General features: G+C 32.8%; 1 protein-coding gene across 9 annotated transcripts in view; it reads left to right on the top strand.

Moving 5' to 3' along the window:
- LOC111416327 (Na[+]/H[+] hydrogen exchanger 2) overlaps positions 1 to 20750 on the top strand; it is a 48664-nt gene extending 27914 nt beyond the window's left edge. The window contains exons 5-16 of one of the 9 annotated variants that reach the window (XM_023048302.2): positions 2797 to 3089; positions 3141 to 3211; positions 3268 to 3504; positions 3738 to 3887; positions 3948 to 4077; positions 4132 to 4201; positions 4307 to 4402; positions 14660 to 14830; positions 15175 to 15234; positions 15446 to 15613; positions 17787 to 18114; positions 18810 to 20750. In XM_023048302.2, coding sequence (XP_022904070.1) covers positions 2797 to 3089; positions 3141 to 3211; positions 3268 to 3504; positions 3738 to 3887; positions 3948 to 4077; positions 4132 to 4201; positions 4307 to 4402; positions 14660 to 14830; positions 15175 to 15234; positions 15446 to 15613; positions 17787 to 18114; positions 18810 to 19041 — 2006 coding nt within the window. In that variant the 3' untranslated portion in view covers positions 19042 to 20750. Of the gene's footprint in view, positions 1 to 2796; positions 3090 to 3140; positions 3212 to 3267; positions 3505 to 3737; positions 4078 to 4131; positions 4202 to 4306; positions 4403 to 14659; positions 14831 to 15174; positions 15235 to 15445; positions 15614 to 17786; positions 18206 to 18809 lie in introns of all 9 variants that reach the window. The other 8 variants (XM_023048306.2, XM_023048305.2, XM_023048303.2 and 5 more) reach the window with 8 other exon arrangements.
- The last annotated feature ends 1210 nt before the right edge of the window (positions 20751 to 21960 follow it).

The raw sequence follows: 21960 nt of genomic DNA, 5'->3' as shown, positions 1-21960 counted from the left end.
CTCTCTTTCACGGTTAACATCGCATGAAAAGACTAATCTCACTAACATAAGTTGTAACTTTTATGGTTTCTATGGTTACATATCATAAATTGGACTAGATAAATTTTCAAATTCGTGCAATTTAGTAGTTTAAACATATCCGACGCATTATTTATGCTGATAAGTTTGAAAAATCAGTAATAACAATTTTTTTCCTCTTTGTAATTCGATCCGGGGCATACTGTATATGGCAATTATACGCGGTTTTCGTAGTATTTGGTGGAAAATTTTTCATGTAACCATGCGATCTACCAAAAATATATACCATTGGATAGAGCGGAAAATTTTCTATAAGTTCTCTATGGTCATGGAGTTTTGTGTGTATCATATAAGAGAGTTATTTATGACGCCTTAAACATTTATACACTGCAATTATATGCAGTTTTTACAGTTTTTGCGGGGAATATGCTCGTGTAACCATGTGATCTACTAAATATATATACCATTAGATAGAGCAGAAAATTTCCTATGAGTTCTATATAGTCATGAAGTTTTGTACGTATCATATAAGAAAGTTATGACACCATAACATTTATACAGGGTGTTACACAAAAAACGCCCCAACCTGTAACTCTGTTATTTACATTCCGATTTTCATGACCCAGGTATCAAATAAAATGACGTGAAGAAAAGTATATGGAGCAATTTGAAAAACAAAAGTTAATAATCGCCTGAAATTGAAGATGGCCTTGGAAAAAATTTATTTGTAGCATGAATCATAGCATTCATCAAACCATTTCATTTGATACTGCGCTCATGAAGATCAGAAGATAAATGACAGAGTTACAGCTTGGGGCGCTTTTTGTGTGACACCTGTATATGGCAATTATACGCAGTTTTCGTAGTTTTTGGTGGAAGATTGTTCGTGTAACCATGCAATCTACTAAAAATATATACCATTGGATAGAGCAGAAAATTTCCTATGAGTTCTATATGGTCATGGAGTTTTGTACGTATCATATAAGAAAGTTATGACGCCATAAACATTTATATGCGGCAATTATACGCAGTTTTCACAGTTTTCGAGGATAAAATGCTTGTGTAACCTGCGATCTACTATAGTTGTAACGGGTGTTTTCTTAAGACCGATAGAACTTTAAATTGAAAAAAGTAACACAAGAAATTAAATTTTAAACCAAAAAATGTTCTTGTTCGAAAGATCAATACATGGCATTTAACATTTAAAAATGATTTTGGGCATATGGGCACCGCGGCTGTTCTTGACGAAACGCATTCTGGCAGTCCAATTTTGGGCCACTTTTTCGAGTATTGCTGGCCGTATGTCAGGAATAACACGAACAATGTTGGCCTCCAAGGTGTCAATTGTTGCGTGGCCCCACAGGAAATAATCGAGAGGTGTCAAATCACACGACCTTGGAGGCTAATTGGCATGTCGTCCATTTTTCGAAATCAACTTATCGCCAAATTTTCATTTCAATAAGTCAATGGTTGCAGTCGCCGTATGGCACGTAGCGTTGTCCTGTTGAAACCACATCCCGCCCAGATCAATGTCATCCATATTTTCAAACAAAAAAACATTGATCATGGTGCGGTAACGATCTCCATTGACGGTAACGCGAGCTCCGACTTTATGTTTGAAGAAATAAGGTCCAATGATGCCACCAGCGTGCAAACCACACCAAACGGTGCATTTTTCTCGATGTAATGGAGTCTGTAGGGTCTGTTGTGGATTGGTTTCACTGAATATGCGGCCCGTTAAGCCAAAAATGAGCCTCATCGCTGAACACAATTTTGCAATAAAACATGGGATCAGTTTCCAACTGCTCTAGAGTCCAATTGGCGAAAGAACGACGCATATGATGGTCTCGTGGTTTTAATTCCTGCACCAGCTGGATCTTAAACGGGTGTAGGCCAAGATCTTTGAGCAAATTTTCCACGTAGTGGACGGAGAGAGCCCTAATTCCTGCGACCGACGACGAATCGATAAATTTGAATCTTCTTCCACATTTTCGTTTACAGCGGCGATATTCTCTTCAGCACGCACATTTTTTCGACGTGTTGATGTTATTGCATCATTTAGAGAGTATGTAGTATGAAATCTATCCACAGTTCGACGAATGACTTGCTCAGATGGACGATTATGTGCGCCACACAAATCACGAATTCGTCTATAAGTTATGCGAATTGATGACTGATTTTTAAAGTAAATCTGGATAATTTGGTAGCGTATACTGATCATAAATATCAAAAAGTGAGTGCAGTATCACATTTCGTTTCACAATGAACCCTTTCGTAAGTTCTATCTGGCTTAAAAAAACAGCCTCTATATCACTGCATAGAGCGGAAAATTTCCTATACTTTCTATATGGTTTCGGTGTTTTGTCGGTATCATATAAGCAAAGCTGTTTTTACAAAAAGAAATGATTTTATAATCTCATATTCGTTTCTTGTTATACACCGATAGAAAGAGCAGAAAATTTGCTTATGATTGATACTCCTTTAAGTTTTTGTTCCTTCCAAATGAAAGAGTTGTACTGAGAAAGGTCAATGCACCGATTCTATGTGTAGGGTTGTTTATTAGGGGTGTTTTTGGCCGATGCCGATAGATATTGATCGGACAGAACACGGTTTTAGATGAAAAAAAGATTAGGTTTTCTAGTGGTGTATTTAATATTGTACTATCTTTAAAGACAACGAATACATCGGCTTGTAAAGTAGATAGAAAAACAAGGATAAGTTAGTTGCTGTCGTCGCATGAGTTTCTTTTTAGACTCTTTTTCACAATTCTTTTCGTAGGTGTAATTCTTTTAACGGCTTTAGCAAACCGATTTCGTTTGCATCAATTAAATAAAGTCGAAAAGTTTGTGATGTCTTATGGTGGTCTTCGAGGAGCGGTTGCGTTCGCTTTAGTTCTTTTAATAAAACCAAATATAGTTAAACTCCAACCTATGTTCATGACCACAACGATAGCTGTGGTATATTTCACCGTTTTCTTTCAAGGAATTACGATAAAACCTTTGGTAAAATTACTAAATGTTAAAACCGCCGAAAAAAGAAAACCAACGATGAATGAAAGGATACACGAAAGGGTAATTAGTTTCGATTTTAAGGAATCATTTAATTTTAATGATTTTTAATAGTTAATGGATCATACAATGGCTGCGGTTGAGGATATCTTGGGGCAACATGGAAATTACCACGTGCGAGATCGGTGAGATTTAGAAAATAAATTAATACGAAATGATTTTAATTTTATTTTCGTTGCAGATTTAAAAGATTCGACAATAAATTTATACGACCATACTTATTGAGGAATTACCAAGGTCACGAACCGAAAATTCTCGAGACTTATTCAAAATTAGCGATGAAAGATGCGATGGAATACATGCGAAGAAACGCTTCAACAATCGGAAATATTTCAGGAACTGAGAGTATGTCGGCGATCTTCAAAAACTACACTTCGGGTAACCTGAACGGCAGGTGCGCCCAAAAGATAATCACCTGGTAAAAAAAATAGGCACAGACTGCCGATTTCATTATATTATACCATTATTAGCACGCATGAAATCAGATTTAAAAAAATTTAAACGCACTTTATGTTTATAAAAAAATTAAATTTAAAAATAAATACGATAGATTGCACGCAATATTCTCATCCATTCTAGGTTTAGATCGTGTCACAATCTTGTTTATTTTTAATAATAATTAAGCGTTTATTATGTTTATTATATTTGCAGTACCAGTTTCAGCCAACTCGACTCGAGCACTTGGAACATCGACATGCAAGAATTGGAATATAATCCATCGAAAAAAGATCTTACAGATGCTAAAATACATCATTTATTAGCGGAGGAATTGTGTAAACCTTATAAAAGGGTAACTAAAAGGTTATTATCTTTCAAGTTTACTCTTAATCATTATTTTAACTTTAAGCATCGACGACTTAGTTATAGTAGACACGCTGTAAACGATAGAGATTTATCAACCCAAGTCAATTACAAGATGCACTTCAATACAAGAAGGATGGTTAATGATAAGAAACATCATCATAAAAGACATAGTAAAAAATTGCATAAGGTGAGATATTAATTGGGAGATAATTAAAAAAAATTATTTTTATTTTTTCTTAAGGATGGGAAACAAAACCACGTTAGTTTTCCAGAGTTTCAACAAAACGGCTCGGCCAAACAATTTACGCATGGTAAACAATTTTTTTTTATAGCCACTTTATGATTCGTGCGTAATTGTATATTTATTGTATTTATCCCCGATGTTACTCGTTTATTTTTTTATTTCGTCCAAGTAGATTACATAAACGAAGTCTTGCACGAAGATGATACAGAGCCAAAATCGAGTAAAGAAGAATGGGATAGTCCCATTACGTTTACAGCAAAGTCTTCGCGTAAGTATTTTCTTATTCCTTTTAGTGGTAGGTATTGAATGATCAAAAAATGATATGGGGTGTTCCTAAATACTGAGTATAAATCTTCAAATACTATATTTCTATACCTAACATCTACAGTGTGTTAATTAATTATCGTACCCGACGTCATCATTGCAAGTATGCAACCAATATCACACTATGCGTATTGCAATATGCGATTTACGATATTGGTTGCATACTCGCAATGATGACCTTTTTCATTTCTTCTCCATCTAGTTATCTTATTTCTATATTATTAAAACTTTTTATTTTAGAACTTTTGTATCACAGAGCTAAACTGTATTAAATGACAAACATTACATAAGAATTCAATCTAGTTATGTATTGAGAGTCATTTGAAAAACTTTATTTATTCACCATTTCTTTGAATGGTAGTTAATCTTTTAGAGTTTGACTATCTTTTCAAAATACTCTCGAGTTGTCAAAAAAGTTTTAAATTTGCTGTACGTCAAACTAAAACATTCAAAAATTACATTAATACGAAAAACTCCCGCACTTTCAAGAAACCATCTAGCTAATATCATCATTAAATCTAGAAATTGGTCTTATTGGCAAATCCTGGTGTAAACGAGATTATTACTTGGAATGACGGAATTTCATTATACACATTATACACCATTTCGTTGCTGGAAATTGCTTTATTGTGGTCTAGAACTTTATCTCCAAATCTTGTGGCATTCAAAGATTAATTTTAATACAGTTCCATTTTTAGAATATCTTAAGCTTAACATTTATAAATTCTGCGTAAAATCGGTTCTTACATTTCGAGATTTATAGCTTCTTATTTGAACGAACACTTCTCGCTTTAAACAAGCTTCAATAGTAAAAGATTTAAACCTTATATTAATAACCCAACCCAAATTCATTTCAACACTTCTCTGCGTTTTTGAATGCTATTTTCGCTTGGTAAATACTTCTGAAAAGATTTTCGATGAGAATAGTTCGATTCTACATAGAGATTGCAATCCCGGGATTTCAATCCCGAAAATCCTGGGATCCCGTATTTAAATCTCTAAAATTATCCCGGAAAATCGATTATGATTTCGGGATTTTCGAGATTATGTTTATGTTATTAATTTACTATTTTTTGAAGAATAAGACTCGACCTGTCGGTTGGCTTGATCTATTGATCTATCGGCTAGTTAACCAAGAATGCACTCTTCAATACATTGATTCAAGAAATTCCTGTATTCAATAATGGGGTTGCATGGGTGAAAATCTTCAATTCGCTTTTGAATGTTTGAAAACTATTCCACCAACAAGTGTGGAATCGGGAGGATACTTCTCTTCAGCAGGTTTATTAAACACAAAATTTAGATATCGTTTAGGAGATAAAACAATAGATGAATTGTTTGCTCTGCAACATTTTGTATTATGGTTAGAATAAACTATAACGTTAGAAACACCTTGAACCTTGTAGCCCATAAAACCCGGGATTACCCGGGATAGAGAATTCTGATCCCGAAATCCCGGGATTATAAAAACCCCGTCTTGATTGCAATCCCTAATTCTCCAGCTTTGAATAGTAAATTTGAATGATACCTGCTTTTGCTCTGTTAGGTGTTGATAAAAATCTTGCTCAAAATGGCAAAAGTCCACAGATTTCAATAGTACCACAGCTCAACACTCCTTTTCTATTATGCTTACAGGTTATCAACGTATATTTCGATTTGTATCTACTTAAAAAAAGACTTTTAATGGCTACCATACATAGAAAATCATGAAAAATCATGTCCACAAATCACATCGCTATTAAATTCTGACATTCATCTTGACTGATTTTGATGTTGCAAACCATAATCTTTTGCTAATACATGACATGATCTTATTTGGTTTTTTATGCATATAGTTTTTAGTCATCATTTTGAAACGATATTCCGAAATTTAGATAGCTACTAACACACCTCATAGAACGAATATTTCTAATTCCCTTATTATCTCGTAAATCTTCCCTTGTTCCAACACTGTATTTTGTATATAGAATTCCATATTCAATTGGGTTCTACAGTTTTTCATTGTACTAGGTTGTAAACAATTTATGGTATCATATAGTATTTTTCTCTTATTGCCAAAGCGTATACCAACTTATACACTCAAAGTTGAATTTTACAAATTAGTGCAATTGGTGAAATAAGTTGTAGAATAGTAGAATAGTTATGTTCTCTTGGGTACTCTGCTGAATGTCAGTTATTGTTTAATTATATCATTAAATGAGGATTTTAAATAATACAATTCGATAAATGTTTGTGACAGGTCGATCGATTAGAGTTAGCACTGCTACAGGATACAAGAATGTGTCCTTATTGTTAAGCATTACTATGAAAATACTTATAGGTAATTGCTACGATTTATAGTATACAACCAATTTTCAGAGACTTTACTAATTGGATCATTAAGTTGTCAGCGGCAGTCTTTTGGAAAATATCATCCCGGCAACATCCATCTTTAAAAGTAAGGTAATGATAAAAGACCGGCAATTTGGAATCAATGATATTAGGAATGTTACGAGCTATGAAGTAGTTATGAATACCGAGCTATTACTAGAAACACCAAGGTGTTGCTTGCTAATCATTAATTTTTCCATTCGTTACGTTCAAATCGGAAACGTAGAAATTAGAATAGAAGGACCGAATGAAGATCGAAAAAATGTTTCAATATTGAACAATAAAGATAAAAGACAAGTTGATCAAGCTGATTAATAGATCGTACTTTAACTACTTTGGATACCTGGCGAGGCAAACCGGACACTTAGGAAAATCTTGTTGTTGAGGGACAAAATGGAGGACAAACACGGGGAAGATCACCGATAAGATAGGCAAAGAGACTGAGGGAACACTCGATGTACCAGGTCATAGAGATGGCATAGGATCGGGAGGATTGTAGAAGAACAGTAAACACCTAATACCACCAAAACCCTCTCAGGGATAGAATAACTGACAACGAAGGCAGGAGGGAAAAATTGGTTGAGGACACTTCATAAATTTCTAAAGTTTTAGGATCATTACAAAGAATCAGAAGTTTTACCTGGTTATTTGAATAAAGGGTTATGAAATATTTATGGTCAATCACATCCATGTTCTGCTATAAAGTCTAGTAACTTCTTGCCAAAACTAACGTGTTACAAGTTTTACAAATGGGGTGTACTTGAATTCTCTTTCAATTATCAAGTAACCTCCGTCAGCTTCCAAACCTAAACGTTTTGAAACTTATGGCTAATAAATATTACCTGGGGTTCAATATTCAAAAGCAGGATGTCATCTTTATATTACGGTTTTATGATGGACTCTTATCAAACCAGATGTGTAACATTAACCTCTGTAACATTTTGGTCTATAATCTTAACATTCTTATTCCTGATGACATTTGGTTATTCTCTGAGAATCAATTTAGGTTTCCTCCTAACTATGCAAATTATTATGTTTCTAGTTGTATCACAAATAACCTGCACTACAATTAAAATTCATAATTTGAGTATACATCAACGTTGGGAGGTTTTCTTCCGCGTTTTTCTTGGGAGCCCTCATCTCCTCGCTCCTTGGTGTTTCTAGTCAAGCGCTGACATTTCAACTGCTCTATGAGGCTTGATTAATGTATAGCCCAGCTAACGCCATTTCCTCTCCTTGATTTGGTCATTAATCGGTAGTTGATTTGTTGTAATGCGTCGCAGGTATTGATTAACGAACACTTGTAATTTGTTCAACATCACTTTGGCGACCTTCCATGTTTCACACCCATACAGGAGGACTGACTTTATTTTGCTGTTGAACAAGCGAAATTTTGTTCTTTTTGAAATGTTCTTATTTCGCCAGAACGCACCAGCTGCTTTTTATATTCGTTTTTTCACATTCTTCTCTGCCCCTCCATCTTTCAACCCAACAATGCTACTAAGGTAAACGAATGCTTCATTTCGTTCCAAGTCTCTTCTATTCTCTACTATTGATCCTCTCCTTCTCATCTCCTTCGTTTTGTGAACATTGACTATTAGTCCTGGTATTTCTGATACGTTCAAAATATTATTGCTTACGTACAACTTTTCTATCATTTTTGATTTCAGATTTTTGCATCTATTTATCATATTTCAGCTCAGTATCATTGTATGATGAATCAATTAAGTCTGTTTGAGATTCTGGCTTATTAGATCCATAGCAATGTGCCATCTTTCGAAAAGAATTATTTTAATAAAAATGACATAACTAAGTGTTAATAATAAATTGATTTTTATTAAATTGAGAAATTTAAATATTCAAATATAATAGTCGAATTATATCTCAAGGTCAAAAGCAGGTTCAAGCAACACTGTCCAGAGAAACTGAAACTTAAGATGAAATGTTGTCGACAAAATTAACAGAATTTACTGAATATAAGAAACAAATTCTCTAGATTAGTTAATACGAAGTAATATTTATCAACTCGGATATTGTTATGGTTTTAAACTCGTGAAAAATTAAATTAATTAAGGAAATTGTAATCCTAACCTCAAAAACTTTTCGTATTGAAGGTAAGAAGAGTTTTTTAAAGTTTGAATCAACAAAACAATAAATTATTAAAAAAAATAACTTAACTTAGCCAGTTTGTTTTTATGAAAACTTTGGAGGTCAAACTCAGGATATTTTCTTCGTGACAGGAACTGTTGGATTCTTCGATAGGAACAGGATCGATTGTTTTCTTCAGTGGTTGGATAGGAACGGATGTTTTATTTTACACTCGTTAAACGTTGATTTAATTTATTTTTTTGGAGAGCAAAAAAAATGCGTGCGTCTCTTCAGACAACAGAACCACCATATTGTTGATAAATTCCGTTTTTCGAATGTTAAATTTTCAAATAACGTCTCCTGATTGGTTAAATTCATCGGCTTGAAACTTGTACTTTAGTTTTTTCAATGTTACCAACTTTGACATTTGAAATATCTCTAATTCAATTTGTCAAATTATTATTTAAAAATTTTAAAATTATTTATAATCATGCATGATATTTCATAATTTTGATCCTCTTTTAAATTAATTTTCAAATATCTATTCATTTTCTTCTGATTTCAACGATAAATTTTCCAATATGTTCAAATTAGTTTTGTAAGTTTTCATCCAAATTTCATTAATCCATACAAATATTGATTATTTTCTTTGTTAATTAAGTCAAGATTATCGTTTTTGATGAGACTTTGCTTCTAAATGAAAGTTTGGCGTTCGAACTAAACACTTTATTTTTACTATAATGTTTTTACATTAATTTATTAACAAGAACTTTTAACACTAAACTCGGCGTCTCTTTTTTTTCGTTACACATATTTTTGTATATTAAGTTGCCTAACTATTCTAACACCCCCTCACAACTTATATATTCAAAAAGAATTTACAATATTTAAAGACGTTCGGAATTCTACAAATTTACCGTGACTCAGACCTTTTGTCATAATGTCCGCCTTTTGATTATCTGTTGGAACATACTTTACATCAACAATCCCATTCATACACAAATCCCGCACAAAATTGTACTTAACATCAACATGCTTCAATCGCTTATGCTCCCATTTGTCCAACAAGTAGATAACAGACTGATTATCTTCAAACATTACAACAGGAATCTCAATCTTAACCCCCATGTCGTCTAACAATTCTTTCAACCAAATAAGTTCAGTAGCAGCCGTAGCCAGGGCCACATATTCGGCTTCTGTCGACGACAAAGCCACCGACGTTTGTTTTCTAGTTGTCCAGTGAACCACTGCTCCATAAACTTCAATTATATATCCACTCGTTGACTTTCTATCCCTATCAGTCGCCCAATTGGCATCTGCATATGAAACCAACACTTCCTTTTTATTCGATCGTTCGTAAAACAATCCATAATCCAATGTTCCCTTTATGTATCGAAGTATTCGTTTCAATCCCCGCCATTGTTCTTCAGTTGCATTACTTTGGTAGCGGCTATAATAATTTACCGCTACACTCAAGTCAGGTCTTGTTGTTAGCATTAAATACATCAGACAGCCAATCAATTGCCTATAAGGCTTTTCATCCACAATACACGTACCTTCAGTATTTTCATCATACAATTTTGCGTCAATTGGCGTTTTTGATGGTTTGCACTCTTCCATATTAAATTTTCTTAAAAGTGACCTTGAATAAGACGATTGTGACAAAAACAATCCTCTCGTTGTTTCTTGTATTTTTATTCCCAAGAAGAAGTTTAATTTTCCCAATTCTGTCATTTGGAAATTGTCTTTCAAATTTTTTATTGTTTGTTGCATAAAATCTTTCTTGTGACCTGCAATTATAATGTCATCCACATACAACAATAAATAAACCTTTTCTTTTGAGTTTGTGTACAAACAGAAATCGTTTTGAGATCTTTTAAATCCCCGTGTCACTATAAAATTATTAAACTTCTCATTCCAGGCTCTCGGTGCCTGCTTTAACCCATACAACGTCTTGTTAAGTTTGCATACCATATTCGAATTTTCAGTTATTCCTTGTGGAATTTTCATATAAATTTCTTCTTCCAAATCGCCATGCAGAAACGCATTTCTCACATCCAATTGGTATGCAAACAGATTATGAGTACTAATTATTGACAATAATGTTCTAACGGTTGTCAAACGTGCAACAGGCGCATATGTTTCATTGTAATCATATCCCTTCCGTTGAGAACATCCCTTGATAACGAGTCTAGCCTTGTGTCTTACTGGTTCATCCTTTTCATTCTTCTTTACTTTAAACACCCATTTACTTTCAATTGCTCTCTTATTATCTGGTAATTCTTGTAACGTCCATGTATTATTTGTTTTTAAAGATTTTAACTCTTCATCAACAGCTTCCAACCAATGTTTCTTATCTTCTCTATTTTCGATCTCTTCATAATCTTGTGGAGCTTCATGTACAAATGTTTCAGCATTCAATGCGTACACTGCATAGTCATCTAGATATTTAGGTCTTCTCCTTTGGCGTGCTTCTTTTCGTTCTTCTGTTTCTGTTTCGGTGTTCTCTTTTATTGCGATCTTCTGTTCTATGTTTTCTTCTATTATTCTTTCCTGTTCGCCATCATCTGAACTTACTTCATCTTTGTCAACATTTACAATTAATTTTTGTGTATCAAAATTGTATTTAAATTCATTGAATATTACATCTCTTCCAGTATATATTTTCTTGTTACTCGGACAATATAACCGATATCCATTTGGACAGTAACCTATCATAAATACTTTCAGGGATTTACTTGCAAATTTACTCTCTACTAATTCAGATGGGATTTTTAAATAACCAGTGCAACCAAATACCTTAAGTTTGTCTAGATTTGGCTTATGTCCATACCACAATTCAGATGGTACAACCTTTTCTAATGCAGTTGTAGGTGATCTATTTATCAAATAAACTGCTGAGCGAACCGCTTCAGTCCAAAAACCCTTTTCCAAATCAGTATCCAGCAACATACATCTCGCTTTTTCTATAATTGTGCGGTTCATCCGCTCTGCAACACCATTCTGTTCCGGTGTATACCTTACCGTAAATTCAAACTGAATACCTTGCTTTTCAAAATGTTCTTTCATTTCATTTGATATGTATTCTCGACCATTGTCACAACGAAAACGGCTAATTGAAGAATTAAAATGCGCTTTAGCCATTGACTCATACTTCTTGAAATAATTAAACGTTTCACTTTTAGCTTTCAATGCATACGCTACAGTAAAGTGAGTGAAATCATCTATAAATGTTAATACATATTTCTTATTATCGTGTGACTCTTTTATTGGACCAAATAAATCACTGTGAATCAATTGCAACGGTCTTTTTGCTCTATACCTTTCTTGTTTATGAGGCAGTTTCGTTTGTTTACCTTTTACGCATGTCTCACAGAAACTTAGTTTTGCATTCGGTTTACAATTCAATCCATTTACCAACTTGTTCAATTTCTCTAAATTTGAATTGCTAATATGTCCCAACCTTCTGTGCCACAGTTCAACTTCAGATTCATTCAGCATCGTTACTAAACCATATTCTTTTTCACTTATAAAATCAAGTTCATACAACTTATTCGTTCTGGTTGCCATAGCAACTATTTTATTATTTTTAATAACTTTTCCTGTTCCTTTTTCAAATACTACAGTAAAATTACTCATTTCTAATTTACGTACTGATAATAAGTTAATATCCAACCCCGGTACGATCAAACAATCTTTGATAGTTATTTTATGTTTTTGATCACTTACCATTGATATTACGTTTAAATCACCCATTCTTTTAGATATCAATTCCTCACCTGTCTTGGCTACTTTGATTCTTACATCTTTCTTTAGGTTTCTTATGTTCTTTAAATTCTTTTCTCCTTTAACCAAATGTTCTGATGCTCCCGAATCCAGACACCAGTTTAGATTCATTCCATCAGTGTGTGCCGAAAAACTATATTCCACTTCTTCAGCGTCCGCAACATTTGCTGCCTTTGTTGTTCGTTCATTCTTTAATTTCCAACAATCAATCTTTTTGTGCCCGACTTTGCCACAATGATGACATTTGTATGGAAAGCTTTTCTTAATTTCATTTGACTTAAATTTGTTTTTATTTGCTGGTGTCGCAAATGCAACTGGTTGCGTTTCCGTTTTACCATTTTGTTCTGTAGATCTCCGCTTGTTTTCTTCATCTTTCAAACGAGTTTTGACAAAACTCAAGCTAAGGTTCTCCGGAGAGAGTGTTTCTAACGCTATAACCACCACACCATAATCCGCTGGCATCGTAAGTAGAAGATGACATACAATATCCAATTCTTCTAACGTGGCTCCCGTAGACTTAAGTTCCCTTACGATTTTGTCAAATTCCATGAAATGATCGTCCATGGTTTTACATGCTGGATCAAGCTTCATAGTTAGTAATTTCTTTCTTAACAATAACTGATTAGCTATTCCTTTCTGTTCAAAATTAAGTGTTAATGATTTCCACATCTCATGTGCCGTACTTTTGTCTTTTATATACTCGAGATGACTATCAGCTACCAATTGAGTGATTAATGACTTACATTTTCTATCCATTTTTAACCATTTTTCAATTTCCTTTTCTTTTCTCGTCTTTTCATCTACTGTATCATTAATTCCAACCTTATACTCTGCGGGCATTTCCTTTAAATTGTTTATACATTCTTTTTCTTCCAATAAAACCATTACCCGAAATTTCCAATTATCGAAATTTGTTCCGTCGAACAACGGATGTCTTCCTTTTTCTAGATCCATGTTCTTTTCCCGCCAACTTTACTTCTACCTAACCTCAAAATATATTTTTCCGTTTTGGGTTATTTTCCGTACGAGCTGCCGTAATCTGGGCCCATAACCTGATGAGACTTTGCTTCTAAATGAAAGTTTGGCGTTCGAACTAAACACTTTATTTTTACTATAATGTTTTTACATTAATTTATTAACAAGAACTTTTAACACTAAACTCGGCGTCTCTTTTTTTTCGTTACACATATTTTTGTATATTAAGTTGCCTAACTATTCTAACAGTTTTCAATAGGTTTGAACCGGGTAGATAAAGATTTAAATAAATAATTTTGAAAAATTTAAATTGAGGTTATCTGATATCGAAAATTTTTAAAATTACTTCGTATCGACTTTACAAGTGATATCTTACGATTAGAACATTAAAGGACAATAAAATGTATCGAAATTCACTAGTGTATAGTATCTAACATTATTTTACAATTGTTCATAAACTTTTAATATTATTCATCTCCATCTAGTACAGTTTAGCTTTGAAGTACAAATATGCTTTAAACAATAAATATGCTCTAAGAAAAAAGAATATTTACAACTATCTGAAGGTTTATATACTAGTATAAAACACCTCATATAATAATAAATCACTCGTTTCATTACTAAATCATTTCACGTATGATCACTAATAACTTCATTTAAAAAAAAGTTCTTACATTTAAAATTACGAATTTCTTCGTGATTTGAATATAAGATCAAAATCACCAAGAGGCTGGTCGTCATTTATGCTTCCGTAATCATAACAAAACTAACAGAATCAAAACCATGCATCAAAAATCTTGCATCGTCCACTAATTTTCTCTTATTGAGTGTCGCATGAGAGACTTTGTTTTTGATTATACTTGAATTGTGTGTGTGTGTGTCGTTTTTTTGGTTGTGGGTTTTTCGATTCTTATTCGCAAGGAATCATGGACACTAAGTAACTGAAACGGTCACGTTTTGCGACGTTACCACGAATTTTTAGCCAGCGAAGAAGCACCCGCGAGCAGCGGCACCGAAGGTGGTGGTAGCATTTCGAGTCAACAGAATCCGTCCAACGAGGCAAAGAGGCCCCGAAGGCCTTTGCCATTTGATGGCTTCTTACCCTGGCGCAGGGAAAGAGGCGTTTTTGGTGCGCACTACGTTCTTAGTAACGGTACGCTATTTTAGCCAAAAAGAATTGATTATAAAAAAAAATTTTATTAAGCTTCGAAATGATTCGAACATGTGTCCCTCCCTTTCCAGATAGAATGGTTATATCACATAGAATTTTCTTTTTTTTTAGAAGAGCACCCTTTAGAGTTGATTCTAAAAGATTTACAATACACGAAAATTTTTTAATAAAGCGTTATTAACACAATTTAATTTATTTAATTGCTTGATTGCATGATTATCTGTATATTTTCGTAAGTCCTTAAATGTTTCTTGCTTGCTACATATTTTAACTTTAAAAACCTTTTCCTTTCGGAAACTGGCACTATCTATGTCGTATATATTCAGTTACAGATGACAGTCTTTTCTCAGACAGTGGTAGGCGACTGTCGAAAGCTTCAATCGATGGTACGTACACGAAATTTCAATTCGAAACTTTATTTATCTCTCACTACTAATCTACTTGTAATAGTTTTCCATGAGTTGTAGTTAGTTTTTGATTGTTGTCATGCGTTCGCAAACTTCTTGAACGTATACGAAGTAAACGACGATAATGGAACAAACTCCCACTTTTCGGGTCTCGATCATTTTTCTAACGTTATTTGCGTGGGTGTTTCAGGCGTTGATTTGATGCGCGTCACAACGCCTACAGCCACTGAAAGCGTTTTACCATGGAAACGCGATGATGAAACTGAAAGCTCTGCACCTTTACAGCAATCGGAATTTCCCGCTTGGGCATCAAATAAGGAATATTTAGCTTATAATTCACCATCAGCAACTTTTCTAGGTAAATATAATTTTATCATTATTAATAAAATTGAAGTGACTACCAAATTTGGGAAAAATCATATCTCAAAACGTAATTGAGATATCAAGATTATTTAAAAACAGCGTTGTAGCAAATTTAATTTAGTTTTAGTACCCAAATAATATTTTTTTCATTCCTATAAATCCTGATGATATCACCATTAAATTTAACCCTATTGATGTTGAGGTTAACTTGACACAAATGCAACTTAATTCGTAATATCTCAAAAACGAATTGTGATATCCCCATGAAACAAAAACCATTTTAAAGCAAATTTCATTAAGATTTAATGTGTAGAAAATCATTTCTTTATTCCTATAAATATTGACGTGGTGATTTTTTTAATTCATCTCTGTATATCCACTTATGACAGGTTAAGATTATAAATACCAATTTAAAACCATCATATCTCAAAAAGTAATTAAGATATCAAGATGATTTAAAAACCGTTTTGTAGCAAATTTAATTTAGTTTTAATACCCAAAAATTATTTTTTTCATTCCTATAAATCCGTATGATATAACCATTTAATTTAAGCCTATTGATATTGAGGTTAACTTGACAAATGCAACTTAATTCGTAATATCTCAAAAACGAATTGTGATATCCTCATAAAACCAAAACCATCTTAAAGCAAATTTCATTAAGATTTAATGTATTGAAAATCATTTCTTTATTTCCATAAATTTTAACGTAGTGATTTTTTTAATTCATCTCTGTATATCCACTTATGACAGGTTAAGATTATAAATACCAATTTTAAAACAATCATATCTCAAAAAGTAATTAAGATATCAGGATGATTTAAAAACAGTTTTGAAGCAAATTTAATGTAGTTTTAGCACTCAAAAAATATTTTTTTGATTCCTATAAATCCTAATGATATCACCATTAAATTTAACCCTATTGATATTGAGGTTAAGTAGACACAAATGCAGCTTAATTCGTAGTATCTCAAGAACGAATTGTGATATTCTCATGAAACAAACACCATATTAAAGCAAATTTCATCAATATTTAATGTGGTGAAAGTCATTTCTTTATTCCTATAAATATTGACGTGGTGATTTTTTAATTCATCTCTGTATATCCACTTATGACAGGTTAAGATTATAAATACTAATTTTAAAACAATCATATCTCAAAAAGTAATTAAGATATCAGGATGATTTAAAAACAGTTTTGAAGCAAATTTAATGTAGTTTTAGCACCCAAAAAATATTATTTTGATTCCTATAAATCCTAATGATATCACCATTAAATTTAACCCTATTGACATTGAGGTTAAGTAGACACAAATGTAATTTAATACATAGTATCTCAAGAACGAATTGTGATATCCTCATAAAACAAAAACCATATTAAAGCAAATTTCATCAATATTTAGTGTGGTGAAAGTCATTTCTTTATTCCTATAAATATTGACGTAGTGATTTTTTTAATTCATCTCTGTATATCCACTTATGACAGGTTAAGATTATAAATACAACTTTTAAAACAATCATATCTCAAAAAGTAATTAAGATATCAGGACGATTTAAAAACAGTTTTGTAGCAAATTTAATGTAGTTTTAGTACCCAAAAAATATTTTTTTCATTCCTATAAATCCTGATGATATTACCATTAAATTTGACCCTATTGATATTGAGATTAACTTAACACAAATGCAACTTAATTCGTAATATCTCAAGAACGAATTGTGATATCCTCATGAAACAAAAACCATTTTAAAGCAAATTTTATTAAGATTTAATGCGTTGAAACTCATTTCTTTATTTCCATAAATTTTGACGTAGTGATTTTTTTAATTCGTCTCTGTATATCCACTTATGACAGATTAAGATTATAAGTACCAATTTTGAAACAATCATATCTCAAAAAGTAATTAAGATATCAAGATGATTTAAAAACCGTTTTGTAGCAAATTTAATTTAGTTTTAGTACCCAAATAATATTTTATTCATTCCTATAAATCCTTATGATATAACCATTTAATTTAACCCTATTGATATTGAGATTAACTTGACACATATGCAACTTAATTTGTAATATCTCAAAAACGAATTGTGATATCGTCATGAAACAAAAACCATTTTAAAGCAAATTTTATATAGTATACCAACCATAAATACATTTGTATAACTTTTTAAGGTGGTTTGGATTACCCACGTTCTTCAGTAATCGGTCTCTTTAGAAGAGAAAGTACGGGTTCAGGTCAAATAAGCAGTGCAGAATCATCTCCTCAAAAAGAACGAAGAGGATCCGCAGGTCCAAACGCTATTCTACTAATTGAAGATGGTGTAACGGGCGATCCATTGGGAGTACTTCAAAAGACGTCAATGGGGCCAACCACTTTAGGGACGACACCTTTAGGGCCAACATCGATGGGAACGCCGACGTTGACGCAATTACCGGCGGCGCCTCAAACTCCCGGACAAAGAAGACAAGCCCGTAGAGGCTCCATGCTGGAGCTTAGCGGGTGTGTTGATGATGATGAATGCCCTGATCCTGCCATCAATGATGATGCCAGTAACACTAGTACACGATGATCAATCATTTGTGCTAATAATGTAAGAATATTTGCGCTGTTAGAGCGCAACTTTTCTAACCACTTCTTACTTACATTTTTTTTCTGCAATTAACGATATTAACTAAAAGAAAATATTTAAAAACTTTTCGTTAAACAAACAACTAACAACATTAATTCAAGCACCCAGTAATAAATAACTTTTTAAATGGTTGTTCGTAAGGAATAAAGCACATTAACGAGAATGATCACTAACTAGTTGTGTTAGCACTTCTTGTAAAACTACTGAAAAGACTGATTGTAGTTTATGTTGTCTATACACCGTGAGTAAAGTTAAATACTGGTCATCATTATTATGGACGCTGTAATCTTAGTAAATACTCATAGGTCACGCTTATAAAGCTGCTGGGGTTTTAGAGCTTAGAAATTTAGATGGGTTTAGATTAATAGAACGCATCAATCACTCAAGAGTTAACTAAAAAAGTAATGCATCAAATTTAACATCGAATAACTACTTAATAAAATTGGAAACAATATTTAATGCATTATTTTGAGTTAAAACTTTCCATAATTATCTACATTTCGATCAACACGCCATCTCATTTAAACGCATACTTATCTCCTCCTCACACTTCATGAGTCTTCAGATCAATTACACATGATACGATCCCCGAAGAGGGTGGCTCTTCAGCCAACAACAACAATCGGAGACCATCTTGGTTCTTATCGAGGGATTCACCAAAAGTAATGGTAAGAAGACAACCGACTTTTGGGGAGACCCGTTTGGTATCGTCGTCAACATCTACCTCCGATTCTTCGTCAACGAGCGACGACGAAGAAATTGCCGCAGGGGAACGTTTAATGAAACCGGGCCTCTAAAAAGTACTACCCCTAAATTTAAGATAAACAAATAAAATAGGTTAAAATTTGATAATAACGATGTTGTAAGAAGGATAAAGAAATCAACAAGCAGTTTGAATTGGGAATTTGTGATGATTTTCTTGATAACTTTGGTATTATGTGATCATTCCTCGTAAAATAAGGAAGATTGTTGCAAATTTTTGATTGAAATGAGGGGATTCGAATTGCTTTATTTGATGGACGGTGAAACTGTGGCGTATTAAAATTGTTTAAGATACTTAAAAATGTTTACTAAAATAGTTTTTAAGGTTTTTTGGCATTTCGAATTCCTAAAAATCAAAGCCACCCTAATTCCTAGCCAGCAAAACTGCTTTGTCCATCACACACGCCCCAATTTTAATAACATCTCAATAGGTACTGTAATTACAACTACATTGTATTACAACTTTAGCGATTAAGTATTTATTATTATTACTCCATTTGGATTATGACTTAATTATCATCACTGATAACAGAATATATTTTCTTAATTTTTATATAGACGAAAAGAATTGTAAAACTTGTAGATCTAGTACTAATAGGGACTTGTATACCTAATAATTAAGGAAAAGCACTGTTTGTTTTTTTTTTTAATTTGATTTTTTCAATATCAAAATTAATTTTTAATAAGTTTTAATCCAGGAAATCTCTGTCATTGGAAATCGTACCGAATTATTCTTCTAATTTACATGAAATCCATCACAATTTCAATGCAATATTAACACGGAACTCGTTTTTTGAACAATTCTGTACATTACTTAGGCAATACTGTTCATTAAACAAGATCGTCCATAACTATTTAGTAAATTGTGACATCACGAGCTTTAGTATTTTAGTCCACAACGATTTCCTAGTAACAAAGAAAAGTAGATCTTATAAAACTGTTTTAGGTTAATACGTAGACTGTAGAAACTTATGTAGACTGAACAAGGACGCCAGAATGATCAAATGTATCAAATTAAATTAATTTGCGCCAATTTTAGTTTCATAGTTAATAGGGGCGCAATAAATTAATTTTCTCTTTTTAATTAAAATCTCCTAAAAAAAAGTTTGATTGGAAACGAATTTATCAAAAAAAAAATGAAAATAGACAAGGGATCTGTGTACTTTGCCTTAAGGTATTGAATGAAAATCACCTAACTATTATAAAATTAATGGTGCCTCATATAAAAAAAATAAATTGATCTACTAAAGTAGTGTTCGCCTAACTTAAGCAATTAAGAAATTAAAAAAAAACAATTATAGTATAGGTAAAGGTAAATAATTCTAATAAAATATAAGTTTGTGTGCTCCGCTGCCTAAAAAACCATTCTTAAAGTTCTTAAAATAAGAAAAGATGCAAAAATATCGGAGTTTCGTGCATTTCACCCACATAACATTCATTAGGGAATTTATTGGTGTGTCGAAGATGCAGGCAGCTAAAAGGAAATTATTAAATGTAATTAAAGTGGAATCTTTTGTAAAGGAGCCTAACAAAAATGTTTAAAAGCAGGTACATTTGTAAGTCTTCACGTGTGTACATCGCGATTTGTGCGGTAGTTTTTGTAACAGTCTGACAATACGTATTATACACATTGAAATTTCATATACAAATCAAATTTTTCTTTTTCGTTTCATTTCTGTGATTGTAATGGCATTTCATCGGCAGATTTGCGAAACTTGTTGAAATAAAATATAATGAAAAATTACATAGTGTTTTTTTAATCAAAATTGGTATATACTTGAAAAATATTTCAAAACAGATTTGACCATAGTTATATCTAAATTTGTTTGAAGTTGTAGAAAACTTTTAAATTTGCTGAATAGCTAAATAACTCAAATGGCGAGATTTATGTGGAATAATTTTTTGATGTAAGATTACTGTTAGTCACTGTCAGCTTCTTCATTTGCCATAAAAACGGCAAAATTTACGCAAATAGTTTTAAAAGGTATTTATTTCCTGCATGGGTGAGAACAAGAGAACCCACAATATCCAAAACCGTTTTTTTGATGTTCCAAGTTCCAACCTACCATTTGTGCAAAAGTTAGGTTTTGCTGTTTTTTCGTGATGCAATAGTGTGCATTCGTACAGATAACGGTATTATCATTAACTTGTTTTTGCCTAAACACTACAGCGTTAACTACAGGTTCTGCAAACCATCAAAATGGACGGTGTGCTTGCAACAGTTGTTACAACAAAGCAAACTATGTAGTAACAAGGCCATGTAGTAACAGGATAGTATCACAATGTTGCTACAGACTCCGAGACAGATGACTTAATGTATCTAAAATAGTTATACAATCGTTAAGGTAGATGTTGTGATCTAGTTTAAATGTCATTGAAACTTACAGAATCAAAGGCTGCGCCACCAGGTGTTTCACAGGGTTTTGTTCAGCACGAATTGAGAAGGTTATATTTTGAAGCAAAAATCAGTTCAGAAAAGTATACATTCAGTTCCACCACCATAAACTACCTAGGATATTCAAACACTTTTAGTTTATATCAAAGAAATGATACAATTGTAAGGAGCGGCTCTTACATTAACGTGTGGGTGTGCAATGCGTATGCAACTAATTGAAATTTGTCGTACAACTTTTGATTTTGATCACAGAATAGAAGATTTTTTCGATCAATGATCTTCTTTCCCGTTTCTGGTCTCGATTCTTCTTATCCGAACCTTTCCACTGAACTCCACTTTATGAACTCAAATTCCAACTCATGAACGGCTCACTGTTTTTCTGGATCTGGAACTCGTTTTTGCTTTGTTCTATCATCAACTGGAACTCTGACTGCTTCCAACCTCTTCAAGTGACCGTCACTAACTGCCAAATGTCTTCTGACTGAACTCCAAATTTGACTATATGTATGTATGTAGTTTCAAGTGAGATTGGTTAAACCACACGTGGTATAATCAAAGC

The sequence above is a fragment of the Onthophagus taurus genome, chromosome 1 (genome assembly GCF_036711975.1).
Source record: "Onthophagus taurus isolate NC chromosome 1, IU_Otau_3.0, whole genome shotgun sequence".
In the NCBI taxonomy this organism is placed as follows: domain Eukaryota; kingdom Metazoa; phylum Arthropoda; class Insecta; order Coleoptera; family Scarabaeidae; genus Onthophagus; species Onthophagus taurus.
The sequence above is the reverse complement of the archived record's forward strand: the minus strand, read 5'-3'. Positions and strand labels throughout refer to the sequence as shown.